This window comes from Onychostruthus taczanowskii, unplaced genomic scaffold (genome assembly GCF_017590055.1).
Source record: "Onychostruthus taczanowskii isolate IOZ18803 unplaced genomic scaffold, ASM1759005v1 scaffold58, whole genome shotgun sequence".
NCBI classification, from domain to species: domain Eukaryota; kingdom Metazoa; phylum Chordata; class Aves; order Passeriformes; family Passeridae; genus Onychostruthus; species Onychostruthus taczanowskii.
In genome coordinates this window covers 7449227-7462923 of record NW_024503457.1, presented here as the reverse complement: position 1 = coordinate 7462923, position 13697 = coordinate 7449227, and the positions used below count along the sequence as shown (strand labels likewise).

General features: G+C 41.1%; 1 protein-coding gene across 9 annotated transcripts in view; it reads left to right on the top strand.

Moving 5' to 3' along the window:
* MAP4K4 (mitogen-activated protein kinase kinase kinase kinase 4) overlaps positions 1-13697 on the top strand; it is a 165333-nt gene that overhangs the window by 121467 nt on the left and 30169 nt on the right. For 7 of the 9 annotated variants that reach the window (XM_041417994.1, XM_041417993.1, XM_041417989.1 and 4 more), the window contains exons 13-16: positions 6343-6504; positions 8599-8685; positions 9350-9574; positions 12839-13000. In XM_041417994.1, the coding sequence (XP_041273928.1) occupies positions 6343-6504; positions 8599-8685; positions 9350-9574; positions 12839-13000 (636 nt within the window). The remainder of the gene's footprint in view (positions 1-6342; positions 6505-8598; positions 8686-9349; positions 9575-12838; positions 13001-13697) is intronic. The other 2 variants (XM_041417996.1, XM_041417990.1) reach the window with 1 other exon arrangement.

Sequence of the window (13697 nt, the reverse complement as noted above, 5' to 3'; positions counted from 1 at the left end):
GAGCTGGATATGACACAGAGCTGAAGTGAAACCAATGCTCTGGCTCTTCAGGAAGTGCAGGGTCAAATTCCAGTTGTCCTTAAATGACCTCTTGCTTGAGTCTGTTTCAACCTTTCACTTAGCAGTGATGGAAAAACTACACCCAGTCTGGTTTTCCAAATCCTGGTAATGTTTAATGAGGATGCAACCAGGACCAAATGTTGATTTGCATCCCATGACCTGTTTGCATAACAAGTAATACAAAGTTCCAAATACCTTTCCAGATCACATTATGCTCCTTATCCCTCTTTTCCAAAGTGCAAATGAGTTTAGTGCTTTAGGGATTGGTAGCTAAGATTCAGCCACACATGAATCCATAATGAGGGATGAGGGGAAGGCATATAAACCCCATTTCTCTTCTGTTTCTTTCCCACCCTTCAGAGAATGCCAAGATAAACCTCATAGCACTTCCAACTGTTTTTAGCCTGTTTGTGAGGGGAGTAAGTAATAAAACAAGGTACTAGAAAGATACAAAAATAAAAGATCGATATTTTAAAAGGTGGGCAAAAGTTGAGCTACTGCTTAAGCGCTCAAATTTTTCTTAGTATGGGAGTCAATGATTTCTTTTAAATGCCCCTTTAATCTCTAAGGTTCTGCAGGCAGTATTTTTTTTGTTGAGGAAGAGGATTACAATTAAATTATCTAGGTCATTTAACTTTAGTAATCAGTGCAACTCTTAAAATCTGGATTTTCTTCTTAAAATAAAGGAGCTGCTGCTGCTAGTAGTGGAAACAAAGCAATGCACCATTTTCTCTGCGTGGGTTGAACTTTTTGAGGATGTTGCAGTTATAACAGAATGAGCAAGTAGAAGAAAAGGCAGTTACCTGAAAGTTATGTTTAATCAGTCCTGCTTTTTAAAACCCAAAATAAAGCTGACAGCTTCCACAACCACAAGACAGCATGTAATGTAGATTGTATTACTGAATAAGGTTGCACGGTAAAACATGTGAAATTTGTAAGATCAAAGCTTTTGACCTTGTATGGGTCTGTAACCTCTGCCTGGTTCCTTGGAGGCATAAATAGGAATGAGTTTCAAAATAGGTGAGTTAAAAAAGTTACCTTTTGCAGGGGATGGTCTAGGCATATTGTTCATCAAGTGCATTAAAAAAAAAACCTCACATTTAGCTTTCAAAAAAATCCCACTTAGTTAATTGGATCTTGTGTTGGAAAAATATATGATCCCAAGTGGTTTTTAACAAAACAGCAGCCAAAACAAGCTCTTTCAGATGGGGGAAGGGTAGTAGACACAAATTTAGATAAACATCAGTGTTGTGACACAATTGAAGGCCAAAATATTGAAATGTTGTCACTTTGTCCTTAACTCACCCCCCTTGTTTTGATGAAGCCAGTAAACAATGAGAGGAGCTTGATAATGGGAGTCAAGATTAGTGTCAGGCTCAGGGTGTTCATAAATGCGTTGATATTTTTACCAGACTTGCTGTCTTGTAATTTTTGCTTGTATAAAGTATGCATGCATATACCTATTTAATATTCTTTGGTAGAATTTTATGCATTAGATAATCTTCCTGAACAAGTTGCATATACTTCCCCCCCTCCCCACTTCCTAAATTAAAACTGAGGGCTTGTTCTTACAATGCTGGCACAGAGCCTAGACAGTTTTGACCGAGACTGTAACAGGAACGGTGTTTAGGACATCTGCCAAAAACTCTAATTCTCAGCAGTATTAGAGAAAAGATTACTTTTTAAAAGGCATATAGGTGACTTCTAAAAGTTGTTGCAGGAACCTTGTAGTTTGTGTCTTACTGAGGAGGTGAAAATGACATGTGGTCAAACTACAGAAAATTACATGAGAATTTTGCGACTGGGATTTTGTCCCACCCCCAACCCTCATTTAAAAGGTATATAGAGACTGTCAACTATGTAGGTGTTTAGATAGTTTAAACAAGAAATCTGACCTGTTGCTGGCTGTTTTAATGGGATTCTGTGATTCTATTCAGCAGCATGGAGACAACTGCTTGCTATGAGAAGGCATTTGAATTTGTGCTTTGCAAAACTGAGTCTGGCTCAGGAAGCTAAGAATTGGCTGTGGTGGAATCCCATTCTCTGTGGACCTCTGCAGTTCAGGACAGCTTCATTAAATGGTGTCTCTGTCCCTGGTTATGAGAACCTAAGATAGATGTTTTTGAAGTGGTAGGTCATAGCTACACTGGCAAGTAGTACAGTCCTGTAGAAGCAGATCGTGGAGCACAGTAATTAAAGTGCTGAGGACCTGAAGACTTCATGTGTTTAAAGACAGGAGGAATTCCTTTGGACTGGCTGAGGTCTAGACTCTGTGCCTGCTTGTGGTTGGAGTGCATCAGCCTTTTTAATTTCATCCAAAAGGTGTGGTTGGCACTCCAAGACATCTTCAGAATATGAAACAAAACTGGATAAGTGGAGATGTTTGGATGATTCACTTCAAAAGAGCACTCCTGATCTGAACCAAGATGCTAATGTAGGTGTACCTGCAGGCAGTTTTTGTCAGGGCTTTATTTCTTTTACAGCAGGGGAGCTTATTCTTATCTACTTAATTTGAATTTGCTTGCATCTTGGATTGGTACTGAGTAAGAAGTTCTACTTCTGGTTTATCTCTAGTGTGGACAAAGCAAAAATCTCTTTATTAATCTTGCCGATTCTCTTTCTAAGCTGATACTAGACTACCTAATTCTTTGTGAACGAAATAATTAATATAGGTATCATCAATCTTCTTCTGAATATGAGACACAGTAATAATATTTTAGGAATTTAAAATTAAAGGATCTGTATCTATCTTTAGCATTTCACTATAGGAACGAAGGCCTGAATTCCTTGGTATAGACGAACTGCATGTGTAGTTGCATTGCCCCCTCCTGGTAAATTGTGCTCTACTGCATGGACTTCCAGTTTGGAGATGTCAGGTTCCATTATGGGATCATCATTATTGCACCCTAAAACCAGATAAGGAGCCAGAGTATTGACACTGTATTTTCTTTGTGGGTTTTTAAAATGTTGTTTGCATAGTAAATACCCATTTTGTGAAATGCAGTAGTTTGAGGCAATATGGGCTCTGTCAAAATTCTGTTTTGGCATGTTTCAAATTTCTTTGAAGAGTTCTTGCCTTATTTTGTGGCTAACAGTTTGCTTCTTGGAAATAAGCTTTTCATCTGACATGTGCAGGAAAGTTGGTACCATACCAACTTTAGAAGATCTGGATATGTAGAAATATGACATTGATTTTAACTAATGGTTTTCCCTCTCCTACTCCTATCCTGTGGGCAGGCCTATGGCACACAGTGATCAGATTTTGGTGTCCCCGTGGAAGAGCTGCTAGAGCCAGTCAGAAAGACAATCTTGTGCCAACAGATGGATGCAAGAAAGTCAGCTATAGGGCTGGCAATGAAGCCAGGTTGGGTCAACTCAACTTGATACCAACCACTTTTAGCATTGCTTTGACAAGATGTGGACTAGGACCCAAGAGATGGTTGTCACTGTAGGTTTCCACTCTCTGGGTGTGTTAAAAGTAAGTTCCACTTCATTAGTGACCACTGGTTTGATGCAAAGATTTCAAAGACCATGTGCAAAGGAATTTTACTTCTAGGGCTGGGAATAAGGGAATCGTGCAGTGTGTTGTGCAAGCTCCTGCAGTGCTGTGTACCTCCCTTCCCACTCACCTGGCAGGAGGTTGAGGCAGTGTCTGATGGGAATGTGGAAGTGATGCTGAGAAATCTGATCTCCCTGCCTACTTTGGCACATAGACAGTAACACATTTGTGAGATTTGTCTTAAATCCCCATTTTTTGCCCCTATTCCTTTGCTGGGTAATAAATATCTACTGATGTGCTGAGTTAATATCTGGATCAAGGTTTCATTAAAAACCTCATATTTTGACAGTTGATTTTGTTTACTTTGTGCTGCCATGGGAAACCGGCTCTCTTAATCAGTTTGTAGCTTATTTTCCCTCATATTAAGTTCAGTTATTTATAATTATTCCTGAATACTTCTGAATTAATTCAAGAAGCGATGAATTTGCCCGTCTTCCTTGTGGTGAGAGTGATGCCATCCTGAGATCTGTAATATATCCACTTAACAATGTCAACACAATATTGTTTGAGTTGATAAATGTGCATATTATATTAACCAGTCAGCAGTGTGCTGTCTCTTGCATCCTCAAGGCAGCAGAATTATTGTACTTCACGTCTTAGTTTTCTTAAACAAAAGCCTGTCAGACTTGATTAGCCAAGAAGGACCTGAATATATTGACTTAAATGTAGAAATTGCTTGACACTGAGGCATATATTCAGAAATAAAAGTGCCTACTTAATCCTTTTACAGTGCTTAAAAAATGAGGGAGGGGAAGCAGTGAAACCTATGAAATGCACCGCGTGCCGTAGCTGCCTTGCAGCACTTTTGCTATTTTTATATCTACATTCATTGAGGAGAGCTGGCTTAAGAACGAGTGAAAAGGCTGGTAAATGGATTTAGTTAGAAGAGATGCAAGAGCAAGGAAGCTGTGCTTCTGAGAAGATACAGAAAGAAAGTGTGGGGGATAAAAGAGTTTGTCTTGTGGCACAGGGAAGTGGTAGTGAAGCCAGGATGATGCTATGGGCCAGGAAAGGGCATGATAGTTACAGTGTGGGTGTATTTCAACAGTGGTCTCCAGGAAAGTCACATCTTCCCCTAAACTGTAGTTAATGAAAGAGAATTGGAAAGCAGCCTATATTATTTCAGTGCTGCTAATTGATGGACTCACAAAATGGTTTGTGTAGGAAAAACCTTTAAAAACCATCCTGCTCCAACTTCCCTGCCGTGGGCAGGGGACACTTTTCAGTGCTCAAAGCCCCATCCAGCCTAGCCTTGAACACTGCCAGAGATGGGACATCCACAATTTCTCCTGGCAGAAAAGCTCAGAAAACCCAAGAACCATCTTTTTTTCCCCCCTAGTATTCTCCACTGTCGCGTCAGAATAGATTCCAGAAGATGAAAAGGCTGTTGATATTTCAGTTCCTTCATAGTAATGCAGGAAAATGTTCCATGCAGAGAAAGCTCATTCCACGAAGTTACACAGCAAGTGTAGATCAGCCTTTGCTTTTTCAGTTGAGCACAACTATGAAACTCACACCAGTAACTGGATTTGTGAACCCAAAGTAAAGCTTAGTGTGAGTGCTCTTTCTTGCTGGACTATTTGAAGTGCCTTAAGATAGGCAAATCTGTAGCAGCTTTGCTTCAACAGAAATTGGGGATAGAACATAAATGTGATAAGGAAGAACCAATGCAGGTTTTAATTTTTGTTCTTGGGATTAAATTTATGCATGCTATTTTTTGGTTTAAATTTCTTCCATATTTTTTAGCATATTATAGAAGCCTATAAGGAAAGTAAATGTAGTGATATTCCCAGTTGATGGTTGAACAGGAGACAGCTGGGTCTTTTGACACTTAGGCAGTTGTGGGAGGCTGCCTGGGATTTCGAGGTAGGTGGAGTAACTGGATGCTTATACTGAAGTGCAGGAAGAATTGGTCACGACTACATGGGCATTTAAAATGTCTTCTCTGAAGTCATACATGGTGCTCCATAGACATAAATTAGTCAGTTCATGCTTTCTAGAGCTGTTTTCCAGTTTTCCTTCAGACTTGAGCAGACCTAATCAGCACCCGTTTGTGTTTGGGTCATGTGTGGAAGCTTATCTGTGTAAATGTCAATCTTACTTAGCTGCTTTTCCTCTTTTACATATAGGTGCATTTGATGTTTTGGGAGGAGCTGAGGTGCTGTTGGCCAGCCTTCCTTCTCTCTTAGGCAAAGTTTTGGGCAGTGCATTAAATTAAGCTTGATTGTTGGGCCAATACTACAAAATTCTTAGCAGACCAACTGTTTTAAGAGACAAGCTACTTGCAAAAAGTTCAGATAGTTGTCATTTGAGTTAGCTGATTTAGTAGGACTGATTGTTCCCTTTTGGCAACAGGTAGATTGTTGATGTCAAGAAAGTTGTCATCTCTGAGTTCAACAGTTGTTTGAGGATTGGGGTTTGCGTTAGCCTTTCTTGAAGAGAGGAGTGAATTTCCACACCTCGATTGTCATCAGGAATATGGTACATGACTTTGTGTGTGTGCATGAAGAAACCAGAGTGTAAGTGAGGCTGCTATTAGGGATAGATGTGTGCTGGGTATGAGTTCAGTTTCCTGGTGGAACACTTGCATAAACTGTTTTGTCACTCAGTTGCAGAGCTTGCTAGTCCTGGTAAATCCCGCTCTTCACCATAGAAAACAACCCCACCTCTTTCTTTGATAACAACAAAAGTAAAACTCTGTGGTTTCTTTTCCCTTTTTGTAGCAACAAAGAAGAGAAAGGGAAGCTCGAAGGCAACAAGAGCGTGAGCAAAGGCGGAGAGAACAGGAGGAAAAAAGACGTCTGGAAGAAATGGAGAGGAGGCGTAAGGAGGAAGAAGAGAGAAGAAGAGCAGAGGAGGAAAAGAGGAGAGTAGAAAGGGAGCAGGTGAGTCCATGATACAGATATATGTGTAATAGGTTTGTTTCTTCCAGTTCTAATTTAATTTTTAAAAAAGTAGTAAGCCTGAATCAGCTTAGAGGCAACGTAACACTAACTCTTTCATCTTTGTTGTTTTTGACAGCAAGTGCACTAACATAGGATTGTAGGGCTTTATGGAAAATTCTGGCAGCCTCAGTATTCTCTCAAAAAAAGAAGTCTTGTTGCAGTACTCATTCTAAATTCAGCTCATGCCCCTGGGCTGGACTAAAATCACCAGAACTGGCAAAATCATCACTGGGGCTGAAAACTGATTCTAGGCTCGTCTTGCTGGATCAGTGGTTCTTGCAGGACATGCCCCTGTTCAGAAGGCCTCCCAAGAGAAGGGCAGCTCTGTTGCGTATCAACTTCTGGCACCCAGAATTGGTCATTGGCATGAACTTTGAATACTCTGAACTGGAGATGGAATCTTTGAGCTGCAGAGGATTTTCCATCCTAAAACTTCAATATGCAATTTCCCTCTCTTACTCTGTTTAAAATCAGTAACGTATGCCCATTCAATATATCTTAAGTTATGCCAGTGTGCCCTTAATACATTGAAAGTACGACTGAGAAACTTGTTAAACTGTGAAATTCAGCTGCTATATTTATGCATGAAATCTGCATGTTTTAAAATCCTTTAATAACTTCAATCAGGGTGATAATCAGAGCAATACTTACTGTGCATGTACTGCAAAATACTGATTGCAAATAAAGGGCCAAAACTTCTGTCTTAGAGGCTGATTGATTGTAAATTTCCCATTAACTTCAGGAATGCTGGGTTTGGCCTGACATACTTTAATTTTTTCTTACATAAATTCACTCCTATTGAGATCATTGATGATTGTGTTATGGGAAATTTTATTGTGTTTGTGTCTGTTTCAAAGATTCTTGAGTCAAAAGGAGAGAAGACTAACCAATGGGAATAAATATATGGAAAATCTCTAATTACAGTATAGCAATTTGCTTTTGGGCAGACACCGGGTATTCCCCCAGCTGCTTTTTAAACTGTTGAAATGCTAATTACGCACAGTGCCAGTAATGACAAATGGTTAATTGGTGTGGCCAAGCTGAACCACTCTGAATTTTTATTCTTTTTTTTTAGAAGAAAAGACACATTGTGCCCTCCTAGAATTTTTGTTAACTCAAACTGTGGCTCAGCCAATGTGCGTAACAACAGTATGGTGTATCTCATCAGTCTGTCACAAGACTTTCTATAACTCCCATCACTGTATCACTGATCCATTAATTTCTTTATGCATACACTGTAAATGTGGGCGTGTGCTTGTGTGTGTGCGCATGCACATGTTACATACTTCCATTAATTGCATGATAGGATGTTACCAGCTTGGGTTCGGTGCTTCAGAGTTTGAGTTCTTTAGGGGATAGGTGAAGCGAGGGTAAATGTCTTGACCTGTTGAGGCTGCAGGTGAAGAGGTGGCTAGATGGCAAGAGCAAGCGAGTTTGGTCTAATTTCCGTTTCCTGGTGGATGTTTGTTTGTGTCATAACCATCGCATAATTCAGCAAGGCTGGCAGTGTTTGCTCAGGAGAGGCTTCTGGTGAGGGCGGCAGGGGAGACTTGGCAGGGCAGGTCCCAACTGCATTTGGCAGAGCCCGTTTGGGGGAGCTTGCTCCAGCTCTGCCTACACTATGCCTGGCTCTAGCTGTTGCTAACAGTTCATCGCACCAGTGCAACACACTAATGTTTAATACAACTTGCATGTGAACTTTGTATTGGCTGTGTTGAGTCAGACTTGCTGTGTTTTAACTTACCAAAACCTTCAAGTGCATTTTGCTGCTTCTTGAAACCACTTTCAAAATACATAAATGAGCACTGGCCTGTGCCGGCAACATTTGCAGGAGTGCAGATTTCAGAACAGAAGGGGCCCAAATCTAATGCTCAGGAGGCAGGGCTTCCTAAATTGTTCTGCAGGCACTAATCCATCCTGAAGTGAGTTTCTCATTAAAGCTGAACTGGGGAAGTAGCGTGTGGTGTTCCACCCAGGGGGTTCTGATGCATTCCTTTTGAATAAATTTATTGCTGGGTAATTTCTATGTGACAGGAGTATATCAGGCGACAGCTAGAAGAGGAGCAGCGGCACTTGGAAATTCTACAGCAGCAGCTGCTCCAGGAGCAGGCCATGTTACTGGTAAAGCACTGTATCTGTTTTGTTCAGTAGCTATAGGATCCATTTATCCGGCCAGTCCTAGGCTTCCCTCAGTCGGGCACAGCTGCACTGACAGTATGACAACAAAGGAGCTTGATTAAAAGGCCATTTATGCTAGTGTTGTGGGCTGACAGGCACATATGAGAAGTGCTGTATGGTCGCACTGCTTTCTGGGCAATAAGAGGAGGCTTTATGTTAAAGTGGAACAGTTCTGGTGTGGTGGTCGAGTTTCTGAACAGACCTTGGCATTCAGTGAAGAACTAGAGTGCTTGTGTTGCAGATCAAAAGCACACATGATATTTAAATCCACCCCAGGATACAATGGCCTAGTGTTGGTCTAAATCATTGTTTTATGAACTTAACACTGGATTTAGTATAAACAACTCTTTTTTTCCCTTTAATAAAAATCAGTTTTGTCATAATTCTCCAATCGTGTCAAGCTTAGCAGTACACTCATGACTTTCCCAACATAAGACACAAGTCGTATGGGTCTAACTTAGCTCTTGGTTACACATTAACAGTGAAATAAACAAACAAACAAAAAAGCAACAGCAACCAGAAAGGTGCATTTTTAATGGGATTGGTAGGGACACGTCCACCATACAGTCAGTGTCATGTCTTGAATTCCTCGCCCATTCTCTCAAAGGAATACAGATGGCGAGAGATGGAGGAACACCGACAGGCAGAGCGACTCCAGCGCCAGTTGCAGCAGGAGCAAGCCTACCTCCTGTCACTGCAGCACGATCACAGGCGGCAGCAGCAGCAGCAACAGCAGCAGCAGCAACAGCAGCAGCAGCAAGAAAGAAGTAAACAAAGCTATCATACCCCTGAGCCAAAATCCCACTATGAGCCTGCAGAAAGAGCACGTGAGGTAAGTCCTGCTGGTGAGCAGGGGTCTGCTAACTGCTTCTCTGCCTGCTGGCATCAGCATGACTGGAATTCTGCTGCAGCATAGTTGGAGGCCAAAGCACCACTCATAAGGGGCAGGCTGTTTTAAACCGTTGGTTACTGGTTTTCAAGCCCTAGGGCAACTTCTGCTACAGTCACTTGAGTTCAGACTTTTTGAGGTGTAAAAGTTGGAAAGAAGGTCTGGAAGGCTGCAGACTAAGGGGGCCTGGTTTTGGAAGTATCATGTCAGGAATTTCTATCTGTGCTTCATCAGATGTGTTTTCTCAGGAAGCGTTGGTGCAGTGCTCTGTGTCTCTGGCAAGTACTGGTGATTTGAAATTAAGAGGCAGTTGGAAAGCACAAACCTATGATAGATGTTAACACTCAGCACATGTGTACACATTTGGTGTTCTAACTTACACTTTTCACAATTTCTTTCTCATGAACACAAACCTGAATTTCATTAGTTTTGTTTTTGAAATGTTAAGTATTCTCTGCTGAGATCATGTCCTGCTCTTTTGAAACTCTATGGTGCTGCCTTCTTGGACTTCAGGCACTTAGAAGTTGATCTGAAGTGCTGTGCCTTTCAGTGAGTCTTCACTGGTCCATGAGTAACATTGGTAAGCAAGTGAACGCCTCTTTGTATATTTGGCTTTCTTTCAGTGATCTTATTCTTGTGTTTCCCTTGAGCACCATACTGCCCACAAACCACCAGACTGGGCAATGTTAGTCAAAGCTCTTAATGGCATTCATCAGCTGCATGTGGGAACTAGGTAAATACATTTTGGAACAAGAACAGAAAATATATTTAGGCCTGCTAAACATGATAAAATAGCTCTTGGTTCAGCTTCATCCAGCAGTGCCTCTTAGTCTTTGAAGTGGTGTTGTTTGGGCTTGGTGGATGCAAACTCATTTTATTCTAGGTGCTACTGTCCAAGTTCTTAGTAAACCATGTTTGTCCTATCTCATCCATTCTGCTTGATGGTTGAAGTATCTGATGTGTCTTTCTTACTTCGAAGAAGTTCAGACTTGTCTGGTTTGTGATGGTGCAGACATGGAATCAGCCCTCTTGTCCTTTCTGCATGCTCTTGGCCCACCTTAGTGAAAGTATAGCCAGTCTAGCACTTCTGTCCAGCCTGAATACTGGTTGGGATTTGGAGAGATGCAGAACTGTATCTGCTTCATTTTCCTTTCATAGCTGAAAAGGAGAGAAACTGAAAAAGATTCAAGTGTTCCTTTAGGAGAACCACTGACCCAGTTGTTTTTCCTGTTGTAGTCTTTCTTTTGTGATTGCTCTTGCCCAGAAGAGTAAAGACAGAAAACCTGGGTTAGTAGTCTAGTCAGATCTTCCCAGAGATCATTGTGTAATAGTCTTTTTAAAAAGTGTGGTAAAAGTACAGCCATACCTGGCAGTGGGAATACCACCATTTAATCCTAACAGTAAGCATTAATTCTGATATAATTCTTTACATAAAACAGTGAATTGGAATGAGTGTTCTGTGCCTCAGACTTTCAGCCATACTGCTTTCCAGAAAAAGTGTCTACCTACAGAGATACTGACCATTGGGATAGTAAGGTGAAGGAAGTGACCTTCCTGACTGGCAAAGTTTAATGGTGATTATTTTTTTTTTCCTCATTGAAGTAGCAATGAGGATATAAGGAAAACGAATTTTAAGATTGGCTTTGGGAAACAGCAGGGAGCTTAGAACTTAATATTACTTCCAGGTACAGACAGTCAGATGACTGGAATAGGACCTGTTTCTGTCCAGGAATGCTCTCTATCTCCTTGCCACTTCTTGTCTGGTTTTGAGGACATGTCGCTCATGCAGTTTATGTGCCTTGTAGAATAGACTTCCTATCATCTACAGCTAGAGATGTGAAAACCTCTTGCTTCAGACAGAAAGACTTGAGGCTTTTCCTTATTCTATTCATAACAAGGAGTCTGGCCTGTTTTTTAGACTTCAAAGAATGCCTCTGTGAAGTTGAACACAGTGGTGAAAATGATTGCATGGTGAAGATGCTTGCCTCCATTATTGTTGTACTCTTCCCAAGACATGGTGTGTTTTGTGTAGACCTTAACAGAAGCTTGTCTGCTTGTTCCTATAGGCAACCTGGTACTATCCTCAAATTTTGGAATGCAGAGGCAGGTTGGGTTTGTAGAGGAGCCCACCTGAAGCGAGGAGTCTGGAAACTTGCCTGTCTTCTGGAAGCCAATCTCTCCAGACCATCACTCCTAGGGAGCATGAGGAAATCATCCCAATACTGGTTTCATGCTCTGGGCACAAGGGTTAAAGCAAATTAAATCATCCCAAGCTTCCAGTTTGATCTTTGGTGCTTTGATAAAATACTGTGAGTTTAGCATTCCTCAGAGGCAGCTCACCTGGCACATGCTGCCTTGGTTCTAGGAACAGACTTTCTTAGGAAATGAGAGGCTGTTTCCTTCTGCCTGTAGCCTCCCTCCATCTCTTGTCCTTCATACTTCTCACTTTGTTGTCAGTGTTGTGGCCTTGAAAGAGGTGACATTTCCGCATGGGGACCTTGCTTGATGCTCTTCTGAGGACATTCTGATTTAGTGTTCCCCTCAGCAAGCTCTTGAGGTTAACATAAGATCAATTCTACACCTTCCTGAGAACAGGAAACAAACCGATAGGTCTGTCCTCTACAGCCTTTGAGTTTGTGTTGAGAGTATTTGATGAGAGAGATTGATTATAAGTTCTACATTTTCATGCCTAAAGCTGAAGAGACTCCAGTATCACCTGGTAGAGAAACATCTCCTGTCTCTTCTGTTGCTGAAGAGAGAAGCACAGGAAAGCAGATAATCCAATACCATTGTTTGCATAAGGTGTGCAGCTAAAGTAAGGGATGGCAGTGGAAAATACTTTTATATTGTAAATTTGTTTCTGTTTAGGTATGCCCTTTTTACTATCTGTGAGGAAAGTACTGATGGATAATTAGTCTAGGCAGAAAGAAGGCCCATAATGGTCTTCGATCATATTATCTCACATCTTGCTACCTCTTGTATCTCCTCTCTTCCTAGTATGGATTATCCATATTGGCATATTTAGAGCTTTGGTGTAGTTCACTCAGTGAACTTAAAGTGCTGGCAAAATTGGTAGGGAAAAAATCCTGCCAAACCCCAAATGTATTTGCTTTCTTTGTGGTAAAGAAAAGGTTGTACTCCCCTTTGTATTTCTACTGTAATTGGTTTTACTGACTCGAGGCTTAACCTCCATTTATTTTGGCTTAGGTGGAGGAGAGATTTAGAAAAACTAATCAGGGCTCCCCTGAAGCACAGTCTAAACAGATGGGCAAAGTGTTGGAGCCACCAGTGCCTTCAAGATCAGAGTCCTTTTCCAATGGAAACTCAGAACCTGCTCAGCCTGCCCTGCAGAGGCCAATGGAGCCTCAGGTAAGTGCCCAGCAAAATCTTGGTGAGCCTGCAGGGAATGCAGAAGTCCTAACATGTTTCCTTCAGATTTGCAGATCTTTGCACTTAAAAAGCCTTTTGTAAAGGGTAGTGCTACTACACAAAACAGCTTATTTTGTAGATTTACTCTTTGTCTATTTTTGCTTATTTTATTGATAAACTGATGGCTTTGTGGGTTTGGTGTGTTTTATTGGTTTGGGTTTTTTTCATATTAGAACTAGACTAGAACTGCTGTATCCCATCCCATTGTTATCTGTGCAGCAGTGACAGTGGGTTAAATGCTGGTGGCGGTTGCAGAGCATTTTGCAATTCCAAATTTGCTCTGTGCAAGGTTTTTACTACTAAAAATGATGCTCAGGAAAAAAGTGCACTTGCTTTGTTTTTAAAATTCTTGCAGAAAAAAGCTAAATAAACAAGTGGGTTTTAACAGTGCGAGCACTGTTTCGAAGAGTTTGCAAAACATGTCTAAGAAAAGCCAGGTGTGTTGTCAGTAGGCTTGCAGTTGCTAAATAAAGCTCTGTACCACCCCTGGAAAATCAAGAAGACGTTGAAACCACTGAGTTGCATGGTAGCCATTGTTCTATTGTTTTCTAACCAAGAGCCTCCTGATCTTGATACCTGATCTCATAGGAGTTATTGCATGAGTTGAAAAAGTAACCTTTGTCTAAAAGTTAGACAT